Source organism: Eubalaena glacialis, chromosome 6 (assembly GCF_028564815.1).
Source record: "Eubalaena glacialis isolate mEubGla1 chromosome 6, mEubGla1.1.hap2.+ XY, whole genome shotgun sequence".
Lineage (NCBI taxonomy): Eukaryota > Metazoa > Chordata > Mammalia > Artiodactyla > Balaenidae > Eubalaena > Eubalaena glacialis.
The window spans coordinates 132,207,418-132,232,377 of NC_083721.1; the positions used below are offsets into that span (position 1 = coordinate 132,207,418).

The 24,960-nt window shown below is 37.8% G+C and overlaps 1 protein-coding gene across 2 annotated transcripts in view; it reads right to left on the reverse strand.

Annotated features, from left to right (window-relative positions):
* Positions 1 to 24,960, reverse strand: part of PPP2R3A (protein phosphatase 2 regulatory subunit B''alpha) — a 211,811-nt gene that overhangs the window by 72,336 nt on the left and 114,515 nt on the right. For both annotated transcript variants that reach the window (XM_061194632.1, XM_061194633.1), the window contains 3 exons: positions 14,420 to 14,494; positions 8,159 to 8,245; positions 4,338 to 4,494 (listed from right to left, as the gene is read on the reverse strand). In XM_061194632.1, the coding sequence (XP_061050615.1) occupies positions 4,338 to 4,494; positions 8,159 to 8,245; positions 14,420 to 14,494 (319 nt within the window). The remainder of the gene's footprint in view (positions 1 to 4,337; positions 4,495 to 8,158; positions 8,246 to 14,419; positions 14,495 to 24,960) is intronic.

Genomic DNA, 24,960 nt, shown 5'->3' on the forward strand with positions numbered 1-24,960 from the left:
GAGGGACGATTATATCTTAAGATAGTATGTTGCTTTTCATGATAGATCCTAGGTAATCTATATCAGTGTACCTCATTGTGAGTTCAAAGTAACCAAAAGCATTAGTTAAAAAAAAAGAGATAACAGTGGATCTCAGACCTAAGGATGTAGTGAGGATAGGAATCTGTTCTTTTAACAAGTGCCCCAGGCAATGGCATGCACACTAAAACTTCAGAACCAGTGATGAGATCATTAGAGTTAGCAGCTACCAGCTCTAACTCTTCTGCACAGCGTTAGGTACAGTCAACATAAAGGTTAATTAATTTGGTTGAAGAATGTTGAGAATATGAGTGTCAGCACTGCCATTCCTGGCCACATACCAAAGGTTGAATAAGGGCCCCCTAGAGTTTGTTGAGCACTGGTTTATGGGGTTAATAATTTGAAAATAAGAGGAAACAGAACAAAACAGGGCTATATAGGAAAGGCAATGGTATTTAATTCTGAAGCTAAAGTCTTTCTTTAGAGTTAGAAGGTTTAAGCTCCTAAAACTTAAGATCATGTTGTCCCATTAAGGACAGATTAGTGGGTGGGCAATTACACAGAGTTTCAGTGGCTCCTGCATTATGCAGGCCTAGATGCCTGCTTTTCTGGACTTCATTCCTTTAACATGCCTCTAATGAGTTACTCTATGTGTATATACAATATTTTAGGGCTTAATGAGAACTATGGTTATACCAGCCAGAGAGGGCGCTTTAGAGCCCACAGGGTTTTGTATGACCTCTGGAGACTAGCTCACATTATACAGATGATCTGGCCACTGGTAATTAGAAGGTGCATAGCTAATAAGGTTGGCCTGATACCCCTATAAATATCTCCATCTTTATGCTATTCTTGTAATAGGAAGGTATGACTATAGGCATACCTTAGAGATATTGTGGGTTCAGTTCCAGGCCACCTCAATAAAGTGAATATCACAATAAGGTGAGTCACATGAATTTTTTGGTTTCCCACTGCATATGAATTATGTTTATTCTATACTATAGTCTATTAAGTGTGCAACAGCATTATGTCTTAAAAAATCAATACATATAACTTAATTAAAAATACTTTATTGCTAACCATCATCTGAGCCTTCAGCAAACTGTAATCTCTTTGCTGGTGGAGGGTCTTGCCTCGATGTCGATGGCTGCTGACTGATCAGGGTGCTGGCTGCTGAAGGCTGGGGTGACTGTGGCAATTTCTTAAAATAAGACGACAATGAACTCTGCCACATGGATCGACTCTTCCTTTCACAAATGATTTCTCTGTTACATGCAGTGCTGTTTGATAGCATTTTACCCACAGTGGAAGTTCTTTCAAAATTGGAGACAATCCTCTCAAACCTTGCTGCTGTTTTATCAACTAAGTTTATATAATATTCTAAATTTTTTGTTGTCATTTCAACAATCTTCACAGCATCTTTACCAGGAGTAGATTCCGTCTCCAGAAACTGCTCTCTTTGCTCATCCATGAGCAGCAACTCCTCGTCTGTTAGTTTTATCATGGGATTGCAGCAAGTCAGTCACATCTTCAGGCTCCTCTTCTAATTCTAGTTCTCTGGTTGTTTCTACCACATCTGCAGTTACTTCCTCCACTGAAGTCTTGAACCCCTCAAAGACATCCATGAGGATTGGAATCAACTTCTTCCAAACTCCTGTTCATGTTGATATTTTGACCTCTTCCCATGAATTATGAATGTTCTTAACGGCATCTAGAATGGTGATCCTTTACAGTAGGTTTTCAATGGACTTTGCCCAGATCCATCAAAGGAATCATTACCTATGGTAGCTATAGTCTTATGAAACGTATTTCTTGAGTAAGACTTGAAAGTTGAAACTACTCTTTGATCCATGGGCTGCAGAATGGATGTTGTGTCAGCAGGCATGTAAACAACATTAATCTCATTGTACATCTCCATCAGAGCTCTTGGGTGACCAGATGCATTGTCAATCAGGGTCATATTTTGAAAGGAATCTTTTTTTCCTGAGCAGTACGTCTCAACAGTGGGCTTAAAATATTTAGAAAACCATGTTGTAATCAGATGTGCTGTCATCCAGGGTTTGTTGTTCCATTTGTAAAGCGCAGGCAGAAGAGATTTAGCATAATTCTTAAGGGCTCTAGGATTTTTGGAATGGTAAATGAGTGCTGGCTTCAACTTAAAGTCACCACCTGCATTGCATTAGCCCCTAACAAGAGAGTCAGCCTGTCCTTTGATGCTTTGAAGCCAGGCACTGACTTCTCCTCTCTAGCTATGAAAGTCCTAGATGGCTTTTTCTTCCAATAGAAAGCTGTTTCATCTACATTGAAAATCTGATGTTTAGTGTAGCCACCTTCATTATCTTAGCTAGATCTTCTGGATAACTTGCTGCTTCACCTTGTACTTTCGTATTATAGAGACGGCGTCTTTCCTTAAACCTCATGAATCAACCTCTGCTAGTTTCCAACTTTTCTCCTGAAGCTCCCTTACCTCTCTCAGCCTTCACAGAATTGAACAGAGTTAGGGCCTTGCTCTGGATTAGGCTCTGGCTTAAGGGAATGTTGTAGCTGGTGTGGTCTTCTATCCAGACTACTAAAACTTTCTACATATCAGCAAACAAGGCAGTTTCACTTTTTTTTTTTTCTTAACCACATCATGCAGCTTGTGGGATCTTAGTTTCCCAACCAGGGATTGAACCTGGGCAGTGAAAGCACCAAGTCCTAACCATTAGACAGCCAGGGAATTCCCAGTTTCACTTTCTTATTCATGTGTTCACTGGAATAGCACTTTTGATTTCCTTCAAGAACTTTTCCTTCACATTCATTCACTACTTGGCTAACTGTTGGCACAAGAGGCCTAGCTTTCAGCCTGTCCTGGCTTTCAACGTGCCTTCCCCTCTAAACTTTCTAGCTTTTGATTTAAAGTGAGAGATGTGCCACTCTCCCTTTCACTTGGACACTTAGAGACCATTGTAAGGCTATTAATTTGTCTAATTTCAATATTGTTGTGTCTCAGGGAATATGGAGGCCCAAGGAGAGTGAGGGAGATGGGGAAACGCTTGGTCGGTAGAGTACTTAGAACACAAACAACAGTTATCAATTAAGCTTGCTGTCATACAGGTGTGGTTCATGGTCCCCCAAAACTATTACAATAGTAACATCAAAGATCACTGACCACAGATCACCATAAAAAATATAACAATAATGAAAACGTTTTGAAATATTGTGAGAATTACCAAAATGTGACACAGAGACATGAAGTGAACAAATACTGCTGGAAAAATGGTACCGATAGACTTGCTCAATGCAGGGCTGCCCCAAACATTCAATTTGTAAAAAATGCTCTATCTGCAAAGTGCAATAAAGCAAAGTGTAATAAAATGAGGTACATCTGTACTTGAAGAAGGAAGGATACAGTACTAAAATGCTTGTTTATCAAATAAGTACAATTTAGTATTTCCTCTTGATGCCTGGTTGGCACCTGAGTTTTGTGAGCTAGAACTCTGTTTCTTAAAATGGAAAGTTCTATGAAAACTGACATATAGAATGAACCTTTTCTTAAGATGTATACTACTAGTCACAGATATACCAAACATCAGAAGCAAAATTCAAAGTATTTATTTAAGATTTGTACTTTGCTACATCTAAAAGGCTAAGGGCTTATTAAAAAAATCCACAGTGTCTGAGAAGACATTTAAGAACAGAACAGGGACAATCTTATGAGAGAAGAATGAATCAATGTATCTTGGTGCTTGGTTAAGAATATTAAATCAGCAGGAAACAGGTTCTAAGTTTACTACTGATCAAAATGAAGTAAGAAGGGTAATATCATGTAATACGTAATTTTTTGTTTTCTGACAAAAGAAAGCACACAAAATTCACCTGCAGAGAAAATACCTTTTCTAGAACTAAATTCCAGAAAAGGTTTTATGAATCCTTGAAAACACTGGCAAGTTAGAAACATCATTTTCATCCTTGGTTGTTTATAAATACTGTAAAATGAGAATTTATAAAGGCGTATACACATTCTCTTTCAAATAAACTTTACATAGAAGTGGTTCTTATTCAGTTCATCATCAGAAAATAAGCATCACTATAAAGACTCACCCATTCATCAAAACTAAGACTAATTTCTTACTTACCTCCAAACCCCTTCTCCTAAACCTGGTTTCTAAATAAAAAATCATTATCTTCACTCATTTCTACTTAAAAATTCTTGGCCCTTTCAAGAGAACTTGATTAGATACAGAATTTAAGAAATGGGAACTCTCCATAATGAGTGAGCACAATTTAACTCTTGCCTTCTTCAAAATAGTAAAGTCAACATCCATAGAAACACTCACCCTGGTCATTGTATCGAGACAGATCGGCCTGGCTGATGTAGAGGTCATGATCACTATCTAGTTCCCAGAATTTACAATAAATAACATAGAAGTGTTCATAGGAGAAATAATCTGTGATTTGGTTTATATCTTCCTCTTCTTCCAAAAGCGCTAGAGTCTGAAATGGTATGAATAGAAGGATTAATTTATTTTAAAAATATGAAGACCCAGCTTTGGCCATTATATAGATTCTAGTTAATTTTTATTCTAAACTGAATTAAAAATTTTGGTTTTGGTACCAAACCAGGAAATTTAGCAGGCAACCTCATCCTACCTTTTAATCAGTTGATCAACCTATAAGCATTTACGTGCTCTGTAATATTCTTAGCAAAGACTTAGATGCTACAGAGGATTTAAAAGCAGGGAAAGGGAAGAGCTATCACCAAGGGGACTGCAGCCTATCAGAGGTCCCCAGACTAGCAAGCACAGAACAATCAGACAACAGACTTTTAATTACATGGTCATAAACTCACATTGCTTTTAACTTTTCAAAGTTATGAAGACTGATCTTCTATCTATTCTATTATGAAGAGTGGGCATCCACACGCAGGGTTTGGTTTTGTAATGGCATCAAGTTTACCGTAAAGGTGACTCATTTATACCATTGTGATAGTGTGGGGTAGCCTGGCATAGAAGGCATGGAGGGTAGAGCTGTAGGGCCCTGAGCTGGAAATAAGCCTGGGTCTCCCCTGACTCATTGTGTGCCCCTAGGGAAAACACCAGAAACAGTGATTTTTGAGCCCAGAATTCTTGTAATAAGCCAAATTATCATATAAGTGGGCAGATAAATGAAGATGTTTTTAGAAAGAGTCAGAAAAAAGATAAACCATAAGGAAACTTAGGAAATAGAAAAAAACAAAGTGAGATGACAGAAATAAGACCAGATATATCAACAGTCACAACAAAGGTAAATGAGCTAAATCTCCCTATCAAAAGATTTTCAGATTGAGATTAAAACCCAAACCCAAAAAGCAGATCTAGGTATATGCTGTCCATCAGAGAGAAGTCTGAAGTAAAATTTAAAAGGAAGGTTAAAACATGTACTAGCTAAATCTTAAAAAGAAAATAAAATGGAATTTTAGATTTCCAGTATTTACATTTTAGAAAATAATTTTTATCAAAGTAATACACTTGTATTATGAAATAGTCATCTTTCTTGTAATGTTTTTCACCTTGAATTCCAAATTACGGTAAAAGCCACTCAATGAAAGATTTTGCAGCCAGTAAAAATTATAAAGTCTATATAGAAACAAAGGAAAATCATGACATGGTAAGTGCAAAATACAGGATATAAGATTGTACACATTAAGAACTATATTAAATTCTAAAATCCAAATATGCATATGAATGCGACTAGACGAACACATACAAGAATATTAGTTTTATTAGGGTGGTAAAATATGCTTTTTCTTCTGTTTTCCAAATTTGCTTGTAATTTTTTTTTATAAAATGCTCTTTAATGTGTATAAAGCAGAATACGTACAATAAAGCAAATATCTTGAGAAGCAGGGAGCTCTCATTTTCAACTAATGGACTGTCATAAAATGAAAAAAATGAATAACTTCTGCTGTTGGTGAGTATGTAAATTTAAGTATGAACTAGTGCAGGCGTTTAGTAGGGTAACTTGGCAGGATCTATCAAATTAAAAATGCACATGCCATCTGATCCAGGATTTTCCCTCCAGTACTCTATTTTAGAGAAATTCTGACTCATATACACACAAGAGGAAAGTATAAGGATGTTCACTGCATTATTGTAATAGGGAGATAATGAAAGAGACTTGAACATCTTCAGTAGAGAAGTATGTAATTACAGTACAGCCATGCCACAGATTACGCAATAGTTAAAAGAATGAGATAGATTTATATGAATGGAAATGAAAAAACATCAAGACATACTGTTAAGTTAAAAAAAGTTAACAGAATAGTAAGTATGGTCTCACATATTAAAAAAAATTCAAAAAAGCAGCCACACAGAACAAAACTATACACTCCACACATACAATATATACTCCACACACACACACACAGATACACACACACATATACAGAGGAATAAAACCACAGATAACATGGGTTCCCTCCGGTAAAGGGAGTGAAATGGCAGGGTGAAGAGATAGTGACTTCTGCTTATTATTCTATATATGTTTATGTTATTTGAATATTTTATGAGCATACCTTCATGTACTAAGAGGAAGACTAAGGAGAGGGGTAGGGAAGAAAATAGAGGGAAGCAGAACACTTGAGTTCTATTTCCAGTTCAGCCACTTATTTTGCTGTGTGATCGTATCCAAGTCATTCAACCATATGAATTTTATCATCAGTAAAAAAAATGGATTATAATAATGATCTAGAAATACAAACTCTAATGTGCTTCAGGAATGTGAGGGATTATTATCATTTTTAAAAAATTAATTAATTTATTTTTGGCTGCACTGGGTCTTCGTTGCTGCACGTGGGCTTTCTCTAGTTGTGGGTAGTGGGGGCTACTCTTTGTTGCAGTGCGTGGGCTTCTCGTGCTGCGGAGCACAGGCTCTAGGCGTGCGGGCTTCAGTAGTTGTGGCTCACGGGGCTCTAGAGTGCAGGCTCAGTAGTTGTGGCGCACGGGCTTAGTTGCTCTGCGGCATGTGGGATCCCCCCGGACCAGGGCTCAAACCCGTGTCCCCTGCATTGGCAGGCAGATTCTTAACCACTGCGCCACCCGGGAAGCCCCTATCATTCTTAAGGTGTAAGGCCTTTTTAATGGAATTCTTGCCATCTCAAACCATACCACATTACCTCTTGAGAGCCCAGGCAGACACCAGGTATTCAGTAAATATTAATAATGACCGTGATGATGACTTTTCATTTATTAGAATAAAAAGCGTTTGCATATTTATTATGGATTGCTAATTTTGCCAAGTCTTCATTACTTTATCTGTCCCAGATGAAGATGGGAAAAAATAGAGTGTAAATAAGGTTGTATTATTTGCTTAAGCTTCACTTAGTATGATTTATTTAAAATAAAATATTTCATTTCCTTTCCAGTGTGACCAATTCTACTTTCTTTAGGTTAATAGAAGAGCTTGAACAATCAGGCATGAAGATTGCCTCGGTTAAAGGCTCCCACTAGTGGTCAATACTTTCTCATTTGGTAAAATAAATAAAATAATTGAATGAAATGCATTCTTTCTTAAAAGGAATTTTTAGTATTTTTCTCTAGCAGGAGACAGATAAAGAGTCACTGCTAAAAGGAACAAGTTGAAATTCCTCCATTTCTTGTGCAAGGCTCTTCCCAACCTGGCCCTGTCTCACCCCTCAGGCCTCATCACTGGTCACTCTCCTCGGAGCCTGTGGCCACTTAAGACTGTTCTGCAGTTCCTGAACGGGACACTTTCATGCTTCTGGGCCTTTGCTTATGCTGCTTCCTCTATCTGGAATCCCCTTTTCTTTTGATTTCTTTATCTTGGTAAACTCCTGATATCTCTAAGGTCAAGATCACATGCCAGTCCTACTGTGAAGCAAGCCTTCACTGCATGTTTATGATACATTTCTGTGGAATTTTTCAAGTCAGGTGTGGCTGTCTGTGCCCTTTTCTCTTTTACTCCACAGTGCAAGCCCTGATGTGAAAATCTCTTGTTATTCATCTTTGTTCCCCCAACACATTCCAGGTATCTGATAACTGCTTAATGACTGAAAGTAGTGACAGGGCTTTGCACATAATAAGCACTCAAATATTTGTTAAATGAAGTAAGATTATTATTTAAATTGCTCCTTATATATGAATTTCAATGAGAGGCATACTTGCAAAAAGTTGCTTTTTCTTATCTCTGTTGCAGTAATTTTTCCACTCCAAGATCTGTTGACTGTGTAGAATATTCTCTGAATAACCTGGTTCCAAAGGGAAAACAAAACCAAATAAAAACATTAAAGATATCTATTACTTTATCAAAGGCCATCTTATGAACATTCTTTGAACTAAGCTAAGTTTTGGCCTTTTGATTATATCAAGTGTAATTTCTAGTAAAAATTAATACTATATTAAAAAAAGTCTACATCCATATAGTTTGCATCTGCCCTTATAATTCTAAGAATAAAAAAATTCTTTGCTCACAAGTCTGCATTTCCCAGGTGCCTACATGTCACTTTCATTTTTACCTCTCATATAGTGATTCAAGTAGTGCTTATTAGGCTAGATGTTTCTGGAAGGCATATGAGGTGGGAAATCTGCACTGGGGTGGCTTAACAATTACTGGGTCAGAAGAATGGCTGCCAACATGGTATGATTCAAGAGGGCATATTCTGGTTATCCTTTTCCATTGGAGTTTTGAAGACTTCTGAACTCTCTCTGGAAACTCAGATACATCTGGGATAATTTATATCCCGAGTCCTTATTTAGGCATGAACAGTTTTGTTACTAACTAGTGTTTTATTAAGTTTAACAAAGGTGAAACTCTGGAGAAGACCCTGGACAAGATGGGAGAGAAGGAGGGTGGGTAGCAAAGGTGTCTGAAATTGAGGATGTATGTGCTGTTGTGTAGGGGAGGACTGGAGAAGGAAGACAGGCTGCAGTCCTGGAGGTAGGAGGCCACAGTGCATTCTTAACAATTTTACCTGGGGTTATTCCCACCCATTTAATTTGCACTTGACCTATTAAGGTTTTTTTCTTTTTTTTTTTCTTCTTCGAAAGGAAGCAAGGGTGAGAAGAGCAATTAAGCAGCTGTTTTGGTACTTTGGCTTTAGTTTTGATTATCTAATGATATGGAAATCCTGTATCCTTGGTGGTTTTTATCATAGAAGAGGTTAGATCCCTTTTTTAGGCTATTTTTAGTGCAAGAAGAACAAAAAAGAGAAGACATTTGGACATCTATCCTAAGAGTAGGCCTAATGAGGAACCAAACCACTATTCTGTTTCTGGATTCTTTATCAAAGAGAGTGATTCCCAAAAATAACAGGAAAAAACTAGCCTCAGGATGAAGGTCCAGACTTCTGCTGCCCAGCATTCCTCACCCCATCTCTGCTACCAGTGCTAACTCCTCCTGATCCTTCAGAATCTAGCTCAGTTACCAACTCCATAGGAAGCCCCAGCACAGGGACTTGGGTAGAGCTGTCTGTCTTCTGTGCTCCTGATGTCACCTGAGTCTCCTTCGGTCATCCTGTGGTTATATTCTAAACACAGGTACACCTGATTGTCATCACCTCCAAATTCTAAGGAACCTGATCTCTTTTCACTTGCATCCCAGTGCCTGATATGTTGCTCTGCCTATATCATCAGGTGGTCAATAACTGCATGATAATTTAAAAAACTGAGGTATAATTAACATACATTATATTAGTTTTAGGTGTACAACATAATGATTTGATATTTGTATATATTGTGAAATAATCGCCACAATAAGTCTAGTGAACATCCATTTCCACAGTTACAGAATTTTTCTTTCTTGTGATGAGAACTTTTAAGATTTACTTTCTTAGTAACTTTCAAATATTCAGTACAGTATTATGAACTACAGTCACCATGCTGTAAATTACATCCCCATGACTAATTTATTTTACAACTGGAAGTTTATACCTTTTTATTCCCTTCACCCATTTTGCCCTCTCCCCACCCCCTGCCTCTGGCAGCTCCCAATCTGTTCTCTGTGTTTGTGAGCCTTCTTTTTTTTTTTTTTTTTTAAAGATTTATATCCTACAGTATTTGTCTTTCTCTGACTTATTTCACTTAGCATAATGCCCTCAAGGTCCATCCATGGTGTTGCAAATGGCAAGATTTCACTCTTTTTTTATGGCTAAGCAATATTCCATTGTATTCCACATCTTCTTTATCCATTCATCTGTGGATGAACACTTAGGTTGTTTCCATTTATTGGCTATTGTAAATAATGACACAGTAACACAGGGGTGCATGTATCTTTTCAAGTTACTGTTTCCGTTTCCTTTGGATAAATACCCAGAAGCGGAATTGCTGGATCATACAGTAATTCTATTTTAATTTTTTTGAGGAACCTCCATTGGCTGCACCAATTTACATTCCCACCAAGAATGCACATGAGTTCCCTTTTTTCCACATCCTTGTTATTTCTTGTCTTTTTGATGATAGCCATTCTAACAAGTGTGAGGTGATATCTCACTTTAGTTTTGATTTGAATTTCCCTGATTAGTAATGTTGAACATCTTTTCATGTACCTGTTGGCCATCTGTATATCTTCTTTGGAAAATTGCTTGATAAATTAATGAGATTGGAAAGCTATGTAACAAAGAGTTTCATGTTATATTTGTGATAGAGGCATATGGGTTGGATTCATAGCTAATTGAATAAATCTATCCAGAGTTCTGAACAGCAGATGGATGCTAACCTAGGAAAGTTCTCTAATTAATATTTTACATAAAATCAGTACTGTTGTCTATGATTTATAGATAGATTGCATATAAAATGTACAGAAAATATAAAATAGGGGACTGTATACAAAATTATTGTGAAAGATACTACTAACGTAGTTGTGTTTACTCTTGAGGAAAAAATAAGACTTACAGTATAGATGTAACCATGATCTGAATGGTTATCAGGTGGAAGAAGAAGTTGATTTGTTTTGTACTGCATCAGAGGGTAGAACTAGAACTGGAACTACTAGAATTACTGGATAGAAATGCTTCAATGTAAACAAGAGTTTCCTAACATTAGCCTTATGAAGCAATGGGTTGTATGAAGTAGTGAGGTTTCTTCTCACCACAATTATTTAGGCAGAAGCTCACAGGATTCCCGTGTTAGGAGGGAGCTGGGACTAGCTGGTGTCTACAACTTCTCTACTGGCCCCAGTCACTCAGACTCTGAGTGAGGTGCTTCAGGGCAGAGAATGTGTTTTACTCAACACTGTATTTTTAGCACTAGCTTCACAAAAGTTCCTATAAAAAAGATGGAGGATTTTAGGCCAGAAATTATATATATGAAAATAAAAATTAAGAATATCTTTTATCATGGTTCCATGTCTTCTCTCTCAAGTTAAAGTCAATTTCAATACGTATTATTACACCAAACTTTTCTTTGTTGCACATTATTAGACTTTTGTCCTTATTTCTTGATTTTGAATGTAAATTTATCTTAAAGTCTAAGTTTCCTGTCTATCTAAATTTTGTATTTATATACCCCTCAAATATTTTATATTACTTATGGAGGTACTATATAACACTTAAAATTATAAAACTTTAATCTGTATTTTTATTTTATTCTTTTCTTCATCTTTTGTTCTTTTGACAGAATTTTTAAAATTCATAAACATTTTGAATGTTAAGTAATTTCCTATTTTTTAGCCTCTGCTAACCTACTTGTCTCATACTGTAATAAAATGTACCTGTATTCCATTTTTCCATAGCCTAAATCTCCTTATTCAGTGGCCCCTTACATCAGCACATTTATTGGTTTCCACACAACTGATTCAGCATTTTAGCTTATCGAGGTACGGGCACCATCTAGTGGTGAGAGCATGTAACTGCTGGTTCTACATTAATTACAGTTGTTTTTTTCCCCCTAACTTTTTTGGTCTACCAGTTTTAGGTTTTTAAAAAGAAATTAACCAAAAATTTAAAAATATCAAACAAAATGTAAAAATTAATAATAGTAAGAATAACTGTTTACTATCAGTGAGAGACATGAAATTTGATAGTTTTTCACCAAGGGATCTCTAGTCAACTTGACAATTTGAATCATAAGTCAGTTCTTTTTCTTTATATCTATTGAATTGGAAACCTCTAATTCACAATTAGAGGTCACCAGGAATAGAAGTACGTGTTTGGTGGTTCTGTCAGAGTTTTTGATAAGCAGATCAAATGCAGACACAGAAATTACAGAGAGATTGCTCTTTGTGGATGACTTTAATGCAGATGAACAACTCAATGCTGGAAGCCTGGCTCTTCTATTAGGCGGTGTGTGTGTGTGTGTGTGTGTGTATGTGTGTGTGTGTGTGTGTGTGTGTGTGAATGGGTTCCTGATGCACTCTAGTTACTATGGCTCTGAAAAGTATTTCTTCATGGTCTCTTGCAGAACTTGCCCTTAAACAAAACTATCTAATAAAAATGATTTCTTTCTCTGTCAAGAGGAAACGTTCTCATCAAGGAGAAAGAGTTAAGCTATTAGTGATGAGCAGTTTCCACCAGTTTAGCCATTTTAGGAAATATCACTACCTTGTCCTCAACAATGAAAATCCTGACATTTCAGCCTGGAGTGATAGATTCAGGCCAATCAAGACACCGAATACACCACTAAGACACCATCTGAGCAAGCCATAGAAATATCTTTACTGCCAGCACCAATATCACAAAAAAGTATTTTCAATCTTATCACTTATTTTAAAACCTCACATAAGTACCTCTTTCCTCAAAAGTCAGCATATGCCAGTAAGGATAAGCAGAGTCTTATTCACTGGCAATTTCTTTGCATGGTATGCAAACCTGCAAACTCAAGGGCTACAATTTGCTGGTATTTCCAATTCTCATTTTCATTTGATATCAAGAGGCTTATTTCTCACTTGCCAACTCTTCTCTGGAAATAAAGGAGAACATGGAGTGACTCTGGGTATAATCGCTTATTTAGGTAGTGATGTCCTTTTTTGCTATATGTAAATTTGGTGTTCTGCCTTTCCATTCTAAAACAGCTGACAAAATAATTAACTAAACAAACAAATAAAAAGTCTTTTCCTGTAGCATAGGTTTTCTTCATTGTATATGTGCCACACATAAGCTAATACTTGAGTCATACACAGTGTGAGCAGTTTCTTCCAACTGTAAAGTGAAATAACTGAATAACTCTACCATGCAAACAAAATATGTTAATTGTCCTATACTGTATGCCACTGAGATTATATATTCAATAGGGTCATATGATAAATTAATTTTGCTTTTTTTGAGATATCTGTCATTAATTCTGAGGCTGATCTTTGTAAGTTTCTTGGCAATACTGTTATCTTTGCCATGAGCAGGGTAGAGAATGACACTTCTCTAATTTGGTTTACTTCTATGCCATTAGCAACAAAATTAATTAATTTCATGCTAGAAAGCTTATTTTGTATTTTTTTTATAGAAAAATTCACTGTACTCTGAAATAACATAAAACTTTCAGTGATAGTAGAGTGTTGTGGTTAACAGGCAAAAATAACTTCTGAGATAGTTTTGGATGACAGTGACATCTTATGGTTCAAATAAAGTCTTATGAAGTTTTATGACAGAAGAGAATCAATGTAAAAGCAAATAATGAAGTTCCTGCAGTAGAAAAAGAATGGTAGTATTCTGTAACTCAACAGAAACCAACAAATCCATAGCCAACAAAAAGTGCCCTAAGAATGAGAAGGCCTTCCTCAGAGGAGACTGCCCTATTTACCAGGGGATCGGAGCCAGAGGCAGGGATCATCTCCCCCGGGTATGGCTGTGAATGTGAGGTGTGCCCTGAGGTTGGTTCACCTGTGGAGTTCTCCCAAAGATAATCCGGAAGCTAGGGCAGAGAATGCCTGGTGTGGCTGCAGTGTGAGCTGTAGGCCTGTGTGCTCTCATTCATACTGCATGCCCTGCCTGTGACTGATCAAATGAGGCTGTGCATGAGAAATATGGAATGAGAACACCCCACAAAACAGGAGATTGTGATCATGCTATTTTAAATTCTTACATGATTTCTTTTCTGATTACACACAATCTATTTTTAATTATCATTTCAGTTCTAACTTTGAGGTACTATAGATACATCTTTTTTTGGAAAAGGCTGTTGAAAATTCTTTTCAGTATTATTTGCAAATGCTAAAGATCAACTGGGTATCAATATTAATGATACAGAAAAAGGTATACCTCACAATACCAGACAGAATGAGCATATCACTTAAATTTTATATACAAGAGACCTCTTAAGCGCTGGACACATATAAGAAGGTAAATAGATAGAAATAATTAATTCAATTTTACTTCCTTCCATTTAAAATAATCATTATAGCCCATTTTGCGTAAAGATCTGAAAGCCTGGATACTAGATAATGACAAAAAGGAGACTTATAGAGTTATATTAAGACAAAAAGGGACTCGGCCTACCGTGGTGATGTAGCGGGAGTGGAATTCTGGAGCATCTTTCAGGAACGTGAGGCCAGGATGCGTATCTACCACATCCTGAAAAAGAACAAAACCAAACTAAATTAACAAACATACCAAAAAAACCCCCAAGACACCTACAGAATTTTTTTACCTCTTGTAGAATACTTGCCAGTTGAGCAAACTCGCTGTTTCAGAATATTGAACAATGTACTTAAAATGTAATTAGTACTTTATTAAATTCAAATATTTCACAAGCATACTTATGTGTGTTTTTGATATGCACAGTATATGGCAATAAAAAGTTAAAATTTTAATTTAGCTATATTTGGTGATTTATGAATCAAATGTCTTACAGGTACATACTGTAATTCTAACATGCATGTCCAGGAAATTCATCCCACAGATCTTGGTAGGGATTGCTAAGTGAAATTTACACAGAAAGGATGATAGACACAAGCCCACTAGAACGATTCTTTCTCAAACTACAGACATGCGAAATTTTTGGAAAAAAAAATAGCCTTGTAGCCAAATAGCTTTAAATCTATGTTAAGTTGTATGAACCAGCTAATGTTCATCAAAATAACTGTGTTGACAAATTTGTTTTCCAATTTAGGATTTTACTTATTTATTTATTTATTTTAAAATCTGATATTTTGTTCTCATGGAAGACTATTAGAATATTAAATCCTTGAAATACTGTTTTTATTTTCTAATTAGGTTTTAAAAGCACTTTGAATGAGCCTAGAGAACCTAATGGAGATAATTACTGTTAATTTTTCCAGAGGCAACAGCAATGCTAACATAGATATAATCTATTAATTGGCTAGTCATGAATGGACAGACATCAGTTATATCTCTTTCCTTTGTTTCTTCAGAGCAGTTAGCTAGTCATACCTACCAATACAGTCTAAAACCAATGGACCTAACTATTTCTTTAAATTTTATTTGGAAATAATTTTAGACTTACAGAAAATTGCAAAAATTTTATAGAGAGATTTCCTACGTCTTTCTCCCAGCTTCCCATAATGGTAACAACTTACAAACCATAGTACAATTATCAAAACTAGGAAATGAACATTGATGCAATACTAACCTACAGACCTTATTCAAAAATTTCCAGCTTTTCCCCTAATACGTTTTTTCTGTTCCAGGATCCTCACTGCATTAGTTCTTGTGTCTCATTGGTCTCTCCCAATCTGTGGCAGTTCTCCAGTCTTTCCTTTTATTTCATGATTCTGACACTTTATGAGTTCTGGTTAGTTATTCTGTAGAATGTCTCTCAATGTGGTGTTGTCTGGTATTTCCTCATCATTAATGTTACACACTTTTAATGGGTATACCACAGAAGTGATGTTGTGTCCTTTTCAGTCTTACAAGGAGTATGTGATGCTGATATGTCTTACAACTTGTGTTAATTTTTGAACACACTTGGTTAAAGGGGTAACCGCTGGGTTGCCACCATAAATTTATTATTACCCCTTAATAACTGATAAATATCATGGGGGAGATACTTTAAGACTCTGCCAATATCCTGTTTCTCTGCAAACTTGTGCCCACAGATTTCAGCAGCCATTGATGGAAACTGATTGTGGCATTTATATAGTGGTGTTTACCTTATTTATTTATTTATTTATTTAACATCTTTATTGGAGTATAATTGCTTTACAATGGTGTGTTAGTTTCTGCTTTATAACAAAGTGAATCAGCTATACATAAACATATATCCTCATATCTCTTCCCTCTTGCATCTTCCTCCCACCCTCCCTATCCCACCCCTCTAGATGGTCACAAAGCACCGAGCTGATCTCCCTGTGCTATGCGGCTGCTTCCCACTAGCTATCTATTTTACATTTGGTAGTATATACAAGTCCACGCCACTCTCTCACTTCATCCCAGCTTACCCTTCCCCCTCCCAGTGTCCTCAAGTCCATTCTCTATGTCTGCATCTTTATTCCTGTCCTGCCCCTAGGTTCTTCATAACCATTTTTTTTTAAGATTCCATATATATGTGTTAGCATACAGTATTTGTTTTTCTCTTTCTGACTTACTTCAGCCTGTATGACAGACTCTAGGTCCATCCACCTCACTACAAATAACTCAATTTCGTTACTTTTTATGGCTGAGTAATATTCCATTGTATATATGTGCCACATCTTCTTTATCCATTAAGCTGTTGATGGACACTTAGGTTGCTTCCATGTCCTGGCTATTGTAAATAGTGCTGCAATGAACATTGTGGTACATGTCTCTTTTTGAATTATGGTTTTCTCAGGGAATATGCCCAGTAGTGGGATTGCTGGGTCGTATGGTAAATTTTTAGTTTCTTAAGGAACCTCCATACTGTTCTCCATAGTGGCTGTATCAATTTACATTTCCACCAACAGTGCAAGAGGGTTCCCTTTTCTCCACACCCTCTCCAGCATTTATTGTTTGTAGATTTTTTGATGATGGCCATTCTGACTGGTGTGAGGTGATACCTCATTGTAGTTTTGATTTGCATTTCTCTAATGATTACTGATGTTGAGCATTCTTTCATGTGTTTGTTGGCAAGCTGTATATCTTCTTTGGAGAAATGTCTATTTAGGTCTTCTGCCCATTTTTGGATTGGGTTGTTTGTCTTTTTGGTATTAAGCTGCATGAGCTGCTTGTAAATTTTGCAGATGAATCTTTTGTCAGTTGCTTCATTTGCAAATATTTTCTCCCATTCTGAGAGTTGTCTTTTCGTCTTGTTTATGGTATCCTTTGCTATGCAAAAGCTTTTAAGTTTCACTAGGTCCCATTTGTTTATTTTTGTTTTTATTTCCATTTCTCTAGGAGGTGGGTCAAAAAGGATCTTGCTGTGATTTATGTCCTAGAGTGTTCTGCCTATGTTTTCCTCTAAGAGTTTTAGAGTGCCTGGCCTTACATTTAGGTCTTTAATCCATTTTGAGTTTATTTTTGTGTATGGTGTTAGGGAGTGTTCTAATTTCATGCTTTTACATGTAGCTGTCCAGTTTTCCCAGCACCACTTACTGAAGAAGCTGTCTTTTCTCCATTGTATATTCTTGCCTCCTTTATCAAAAATAAGGTGACCATACGTGCGTGGGTTTGTCTCTGGGCTTTCTATCCTGTTCCATTGAACTGTATTTCTGTTTTTGTGCCAGTATCATAGTGTCTTGATTACTGTAGCTTTGTAGTATAGTCTGAAGTCAGGGAGCCTGATACCTCCAGCTCCGTTTTTCTTTCTAAGGATTGCTTTGGCTATTCGGGGTCTTTTGTGTTTCCATACAAATTGTAAAATTTTTTGTTCTAGTTCTGTGAAAAATGCCATTGGTAGTTTGATAGGGATTGCACTGAATCTGTAGATTGCTTTGGGTAGTGTAGCCATTTTCATAATGTTGATTCTTCCAATCTAAGAACATGGTATACCTCTCCATCTGTTTCTATCATCTTTAATTTCTTTCATCAGTGTCTTATAGTTTTCTGCATATAGGTCTTTTGTCTCCTTAGGTAGGTTTATTCCTGGATATTTTATTCTTTTTGTTGCAATGGCAAATGGGAGTGTTTCCTTAACTTCTCTTTCAAAATTTTCATCATTAGCGTATAGGAATGCAAGAGACTTCTGTGCATTAATTTTGTATCCTGCTACTTTACCAAATTCATTGATTAGCTCTAGTAGTTTTCTGGTAGCATCTTTAGGATTCTCTAGTATCATGTCATCTGCAAACAGTGACAGCTTTACTTCTTCTTTTCCAATTTGGATTCCTTTTATTTCTTTTTCTTCTCTGATTGCTGTGGCTAAAACTTCCAAAACTACGTTGAATAATAGTGGTGAGAGTGGGCAACCTTGTCTTGTTCCTGATCTTAGAGGAAATGCTTTCAGTTTTTCACCATTGAGGACAATGCTAGCTGTGGGTTTGTCATATATGGCCTTCATTATGTTGAGATAAGTTCCCTCTATGCCTACTTTCTGGAGGGTTTTTATCATAAATGGGTGTTGAATTTTGTCAAAAGCTTTTTCTGCATCTACTGAGAAGATCATATGGTTTTTATTCTTCAATTTGTTAATATGGTGTGTCACATTGATTGATGTGCACATACTGAAGAATTCTTGCATTCCTGGGATAAACCCCACTTGATCATGGTGTATGATCCTTTTAATGTGCTGTTGGATTCTGTTTGGTAGTATCTTGTTGGGGATTTTTGCATCTGTGTTCATCAGTGATATTGGCCTGTAGTTTTCTTTCTTTGTGACATCTCTGTCTGGTTTTGGTATCGGGGCGATGGTGGCCTCGTAGAATGAGTTGGGGAGTGTTCCTACCTCTGCTATATTTTGGAAGAGTTTGAGAAGGATAGGTGTTAGTTCATCTCTAAATGTCTGATAGAATTCGCCTGTGAAGCCAATTGGTCCTGGGCTTTTGTTTATTGGAAGATTTTTAATCACAGTCTCATTTCAGTGCTTGTGGTTGGTCTGTTTATATTTTCTATTTCTTCCTGGTTCAGTCTCAGAAGGTTGTGTTTTTCTATGAATGTGTGCGTTTCTTCCAGGTTGTCCATTTTATTGGCATATAGTTGCTTGTAGTAATCTCTCATGATCTTTGTATTTCTGCAGTGTCAGTTGTTATTTCTCCTTTTTCATTTCTATTTCTATTGATTTGAGTCTTCTCCCTTTTTTTCTTGGTGAGTCTGGCTAATGGTTTATCAATTTTGTTTATCTTCTCAAAGAACCAGCTTTTAGTTTTATTGATCTTTGCTATTGTTTTCTTTGTTTCTATTTCATTTATTTCTGCTCTGAACTTTATGTTTTCTTTCCTTCTACTAATTTTGGGTTTTGTCTGTTCTTCTTTCTCTAGTTCCTTTAGGTGTAAGGTTAGTTTATTTGAGATTTTTCTTGTTTCTTGAGGTAGGATTGTATTGCTATAAACTTCCCTCTTAGAACTGCTTTTGCTGCATCCCATAGGTTTTGGATCATCATGTTTTTGTTGTCATTTGTCTCTAGGTTTTTTTTTTTATATCCTCTTTGATTTCTACAGTGATCTCTTGGTTATTTAGTAATGTACTGTTTAGCCTTCATGTGTTTGTGATTTTTTACATTTGTTTTCCCTGTAACTGATTTCTAATCTCATAGTGTTGTGGTCTGAAAAGGTGCTTGATATGATTTCAATTTTCTTAAATTTACTGAGGCTTGATTTGTGACCCAAGATGTGATCTATCCTGGAGAACGTTCCGTGTGCACTTGAGAAGAAAGTGTAATCTGCTGTTTTCTGATGGAATGGTCTATAAATATCAATTAAATCTATCTGGTCTATTGTGTCATTTAAAGTTTGTGTTTCCTTATTAATTTTCTGTTTGGATGATCTGTCCATTGGTGTAAGTGAGGTGTTAAAGTCCCCCACTATTATTGTGTTACTGTTGATTTTCTCTTTTATAGCTGTTAGCAGTTGCCTTATGTATCGAGGTGCCCTATGTTGGGTGCATATATATTTATAATTGTTATATCTTCTTCTTGGATTGATCCCTTGATCATTATGTAGTGTCCTTCCCTGTCTTTTGTAACATTCTTTATTTTAAAGTCTATTTTATCTGATATGAGTATTGCTACTCCAGCTTTCTTTTGATTTCCATTTGCATGGAATATCTTTTCCCATCCCCTCACTCTCAGTCTGTATTTGTCCCTAGGTCTGAAGTCAGTCTCTTGTAGACAGCATATATACGGGTCTGGTTTTTGTATCCATTCAGCCAGTCTATGTCTTTTGGTGGGAGCATTTAATCCATTTACATTTAAGGTAACTGACAATATGTATGATTCTATTACCATTTTCTTAATTGTTTTGGGTTTGTTATTGTAGGTCTTTTCCTTCTCTTGTGTTTCCTGCCTAGAGAAGTTCCTTTAGCATTTGTTGTAAAGCTGTTTGGTGCTGCTGAATTCTCTTAACTTTTGCTTGTCTGTAAAGGTTTTAATTTCTCCATCGAATCTGAATGAGATCCTTGTTGGGTAGAGTAATCTTGCTTGTAGGTTTTTCTCTTTCATCACTTTAACTATGTCCTGCCACTCCCTTCTGGCTTGCAGAGTTTCTGCTGAAAGATCAGCTGTTAACCTTATTGGGATTCCCTTATATGTTATTTGTTGTTTTTCTGTTGCTGCTTTTAATATTTTTTCTTTGTATTTAATTTTTGATAGTTTGATTAATATGTGTCTTGGCGTGTTTCTCCTTGGATTTATCCTGTATGGGACTCTCTGCACTTCCTGGACTTGATTAACTCTTTCCTTTCCCATATTAGGGAAGTTTTCAACTATAATCTCTCCTAATATTTTCTCAGTCCCTTTCTCTTTTTCTTCTTCTTCTGGGACCCCTATAATTCGAATGTTGGTGCATTTAATGTTGTCCCAGAGGTCTCTGAGACTGTCCTCAATTCTTTTCATTCTTTTTTCTTTATTCTGCTCTGCAGTAGTTATTTCCACTATTTTATCTTCCAGGTCACATATCCGTTCCTCTGCCTCAGTTATTCTGCTATTGATCCCTTCTAGAGAATTTTAAATTTCATTTATTGTATTGTTCATCATTGTTTCTTTACTCTTTAGTTCTTCTAGGTCCTTGTTAAACATTTCTTGTATTTTCTCCATTCTATTTCCAAGATTTTGGATCATGTTTACTATCATTACTCTGAATTCTTTTTCAGGTAGACTGCCTATTTCCTCTTCATTTGTTTGGTCTGGTGGGTTTTTACCTTGCTCATTCATCTGCTGTGTGTTTTTCTGCCTTCTCATTTTGCTTAGCTTACTGTGTTTGGGGTCTCCTTTTCGCAGGCTGCAGGTTCGTAGTTCCTGCTGTTTTCGGTGTCTGCTCTCAGTGGCTAAGGTTGGTTCAGTGGGTTGTGTAGGCTTCCTGGTGGCGGGGACTAGTGCCCGTGTTCTGCTGGATGAGGCTGGATCTTGTCTTTCTGGTGGGCAGGTCCACGTCCAGCGGTGTGTTTTGGCGTGTCTGTAACCTTATTATGATTTTAGGCAGCCTCTGTGCTAATGGGTGGAGTTGTGTTCCTGTCTTGCTAGTTGCTTGGCATAGGGTGTCCAGCACTGTAGCTTGCTGGTCGTTGAGACGAGCTGGGTCTTAGCGTTGAGATGGAGATCTCTGGGCGAGCTTTCGCCATTTGATATTATGTGGAGCTGGGAGATCTCTGGTGGACCAATGTCCTGAACTTGGCTCTCCCACCTCAGAGGCACAGGCCTGACACCTGACCAGAGCACCAAGACCCTGTCAGACACACAGCTCAGAAGAAAAGGGAGAAAAAAAGAAGAAAAGAAAGAAAGAGAAAAAAAAGAAATACAATAAAATAAAGTTATTAAAATAAAAAATAATTATTAAAAATAAAAAAATTAAAAATAAATAAAAAAAAGAAAAAGGAAAAAAAGAAGGAAGAGGCAACCAAACCAAAAAACAAATCCACCAATGATAACAAGCGCTAAAAACTATACTAAAAAACAAAAAACAAAAACGGACAGACAGAACCCTAGGACAAATGGTAAAAGCAAAGCTATACAGACAAAATCACACAGAAGCATACACATACACACTCACAAAAAGAAAAAAAGGAAAAAAAATATATATTGTTGCTCCCAAAGTCCACCACCTCAATTTTTGGATGATTCGTTGTCTATTCACGTATTCCACAGATGCAGGGTACATCAAGTTGACTGTGGAGATTTAATCCGCTGCTCCTAAGGCTGCTGGGAGAAATTTCCCTTTCTCTTCTTTGTTTGCACAGCTCCTGGGGTTCAGCTTTGGATCTGCCCCACCTCTGCATGTAGGTCGCCTGAGGGCGTCTGTTCCTGCCCAGACAGGACAGGGTTAAAAGTAGCAGCTGATTAGGGGGCTCTGGCTCACTCAGGCTGGGGGCAGGGAGGGGTACGGAATGCGGGGAGAGCCTGCGGCAACAGAGGCCAGAATGACGTTGCAACAGCCTGAGGCGCGCCGTGTGTTCTCCCGGGGAAGTTGTCTCTCCATCACGAGACCCTGGCAGTGGTGGGCTGCACAGGCTCCCGGGAGGGGAGGGGTGGACAATGACCTGTGCTCGCACACAGGCTTCTTGGTGGTGGCAGCAGCAGCCCTAGCATCTCATGCCCGTCTCTGGTGTCCGTGCTGATAGCTGCAGCTTGCGCCTGTCTCTGGCACTCGTCTGGGCGGTGCTCTGAATCCCCTCTCCTCGTGCACCCCGAAACAATGGTCTCTTGCCTCTTAGGCAGTTCCAGACCTTTTCCCGGACCTCCTCCTGGCTAGCTGTGGCGCACTAGCCCTCTCAGGCTGTGTTCATGCAACCAACCCCAGTCCTCTCCCTGGGATCTGACCTCCGAAGCCGGAGCCTCAGCTCCCAGCCCCCACCCGTCCCAGCGTCCCAGCGGGTGAGCAGACAAGCCTCTCAGGCTGGTGAGTGCTGGTCGGCAGCAATCTTCTGTGCGGGAATTTCTCTGCTTTGCCCTCTGCACCCCTGTTGCTGAGCTCTCCTCTGTGGCTCCGAAGCTTCCCCCCTACCCACCCCCCGTCTCCACGAGTTAAGGGGCTTCCTAGTGTGTGGAAACTTTTCAACCTTCACAGCTCCCTCCCACTGGTGCAGGTCCCATCCCTATTCTTTTGTCTCTGTTTTTTCTTTTGCCCTACCCAGGTACGTGGGGAGTTTCTTGCCTTTTGGGAGGTCTGAGGTTTTCTGCCAGCATTCTGTAGGTGTTCTGTAGGAGTTGTTCCATATGTAGATGTATGTCTGATGTATTTGTGGGGAGGAAAGTGATCTCCACGTCTTACTCTTCTGCCATCTTGAAGGTCTCCCCCTACCTAATTTATATAGTGGTGTTTACTTTGTTTTTTCCCTCATTCCCTCTACATTTATTAACTGAAATTCTTCTATAAGGAAGAGCTGTCCTTTCTCTCCGGTGTACCTGTTTGTTCAATTTATGAGCTAGCTTTGGTCACTGGGAACTGTTTTAAATTGGCTCCTGTGTCCTCTTGACATGCCCCATCCTTTTGTGAGCACTTCTATATTTTTTGGTATCACAAGATGGTCCAGTCTCATCTTATATTTTCCATGCTCCAGCCCTAGAATCAACCTTTTCTCCAAGCAGCCCTGATTCCTTTTACTGCAGAATGGTATTGAGAAACCAAACCTGGGGGCTGCTTGTTACTACTAGGGTGTCATTGCCAGTGGACCCTCTTGGCAGACAGAACTAGATATGTACATATGTATGTATATCAGTCCACCCATAAACATTATTTGTTTCTCTTTCTATGTGTGTATATTAAAAACTATGTAATCATACAGATAACTGATTTCAGTTCAATACCGCAAGGTTCATTCTTGACTTCCCCCTTTCCTTTGTAACTTTAACAGACTTGCCAACACGTACCCCACTGAGAAAGTAATTTACTAACTAGACTACAGTATTTGCGTACAGTACCTTTTGTCTTTAGTCTTAAGAGTATCCAGTTAAAATATTGTTTCCAAGGTTACTTAGGTTAGCTCTTTCCTTATCTGCCTTTACCCTCTTTAATGTGGTTGTGTTATCCATGTGTAATACATTTCAGTTCATTTGTTACTGTTTATATTCTATTTTGGGTTTCTTGCCTACAGGTCTTGGTTAGTTATAATTCATTATTTATTGCAGGGAGAGTATGCAAAACATTACTACGGTTCTAAGAGTCAAATCTAACGTAAAACTGACATCTTAATAATATCAAGTCTTCCCATCCATAAAGAAGACAATTTCTCCATTTACATAAATCTTAATTTCTCTCAGCAATGTTTTACTGTTTTCAGTACACATGTCTTGCACATCTAGTGTCAGATCTGCCTCTAAGTATTTGATATTTTTGGGTAGTATTATAAATGGTATTTGAAAGATTTCAATTTCCAATTATTTGTTGCTAGTATATAGAAAGAAAATTGAGTTTTGTACATTGATAATGTAACTGTAACCTTGCTAAACTCACTTATTAAATACAGCTTTAAAGTGATTGGCTCAAGATGGCAGAGTAGAAGGACGTGCACTCACTCCCTCTTGCAAGAGTGCCGGAATCACAACTAACTGCTGAACAATCATCCAGAGGAAGACACTGGAACTCACCAAAAATGATATCCCACATCCAAAGACAAAGGAGAAGCTGCAGTGAGACAGTAGGAGGGGCACAATCACAATAAAATCAAATCCCATAACTGCTGGGTGGGTGACTCACAAACTGGAGAACAATTATACCACAGAAGTCCACCCACTGGAGTTAAGGTTCTGAGCCCCACGTCAGGCTTCCCAACCTGGGGGTCTGGCAACGGGAGGAAGAATTCCCAGAGAATCAGACTTTTCAGCCAAGAGGGATTTGATTCCAGGACTTCGACAGGACTGGGGTAAACAGACTCCACTCCTGGAGGGCACACACAAAGTAGTGTGCACATCAGGACCCAGGGGGAAGGAGCAGTGACCCCATAGGAGACTGAATCAGACCCACTTGCTAGTGTTGGAGGGTCTCTTGCAGAGGTGGGGGGGTGGCTGTGGCTCACCGCGGGGACAAGGACACTGGCAG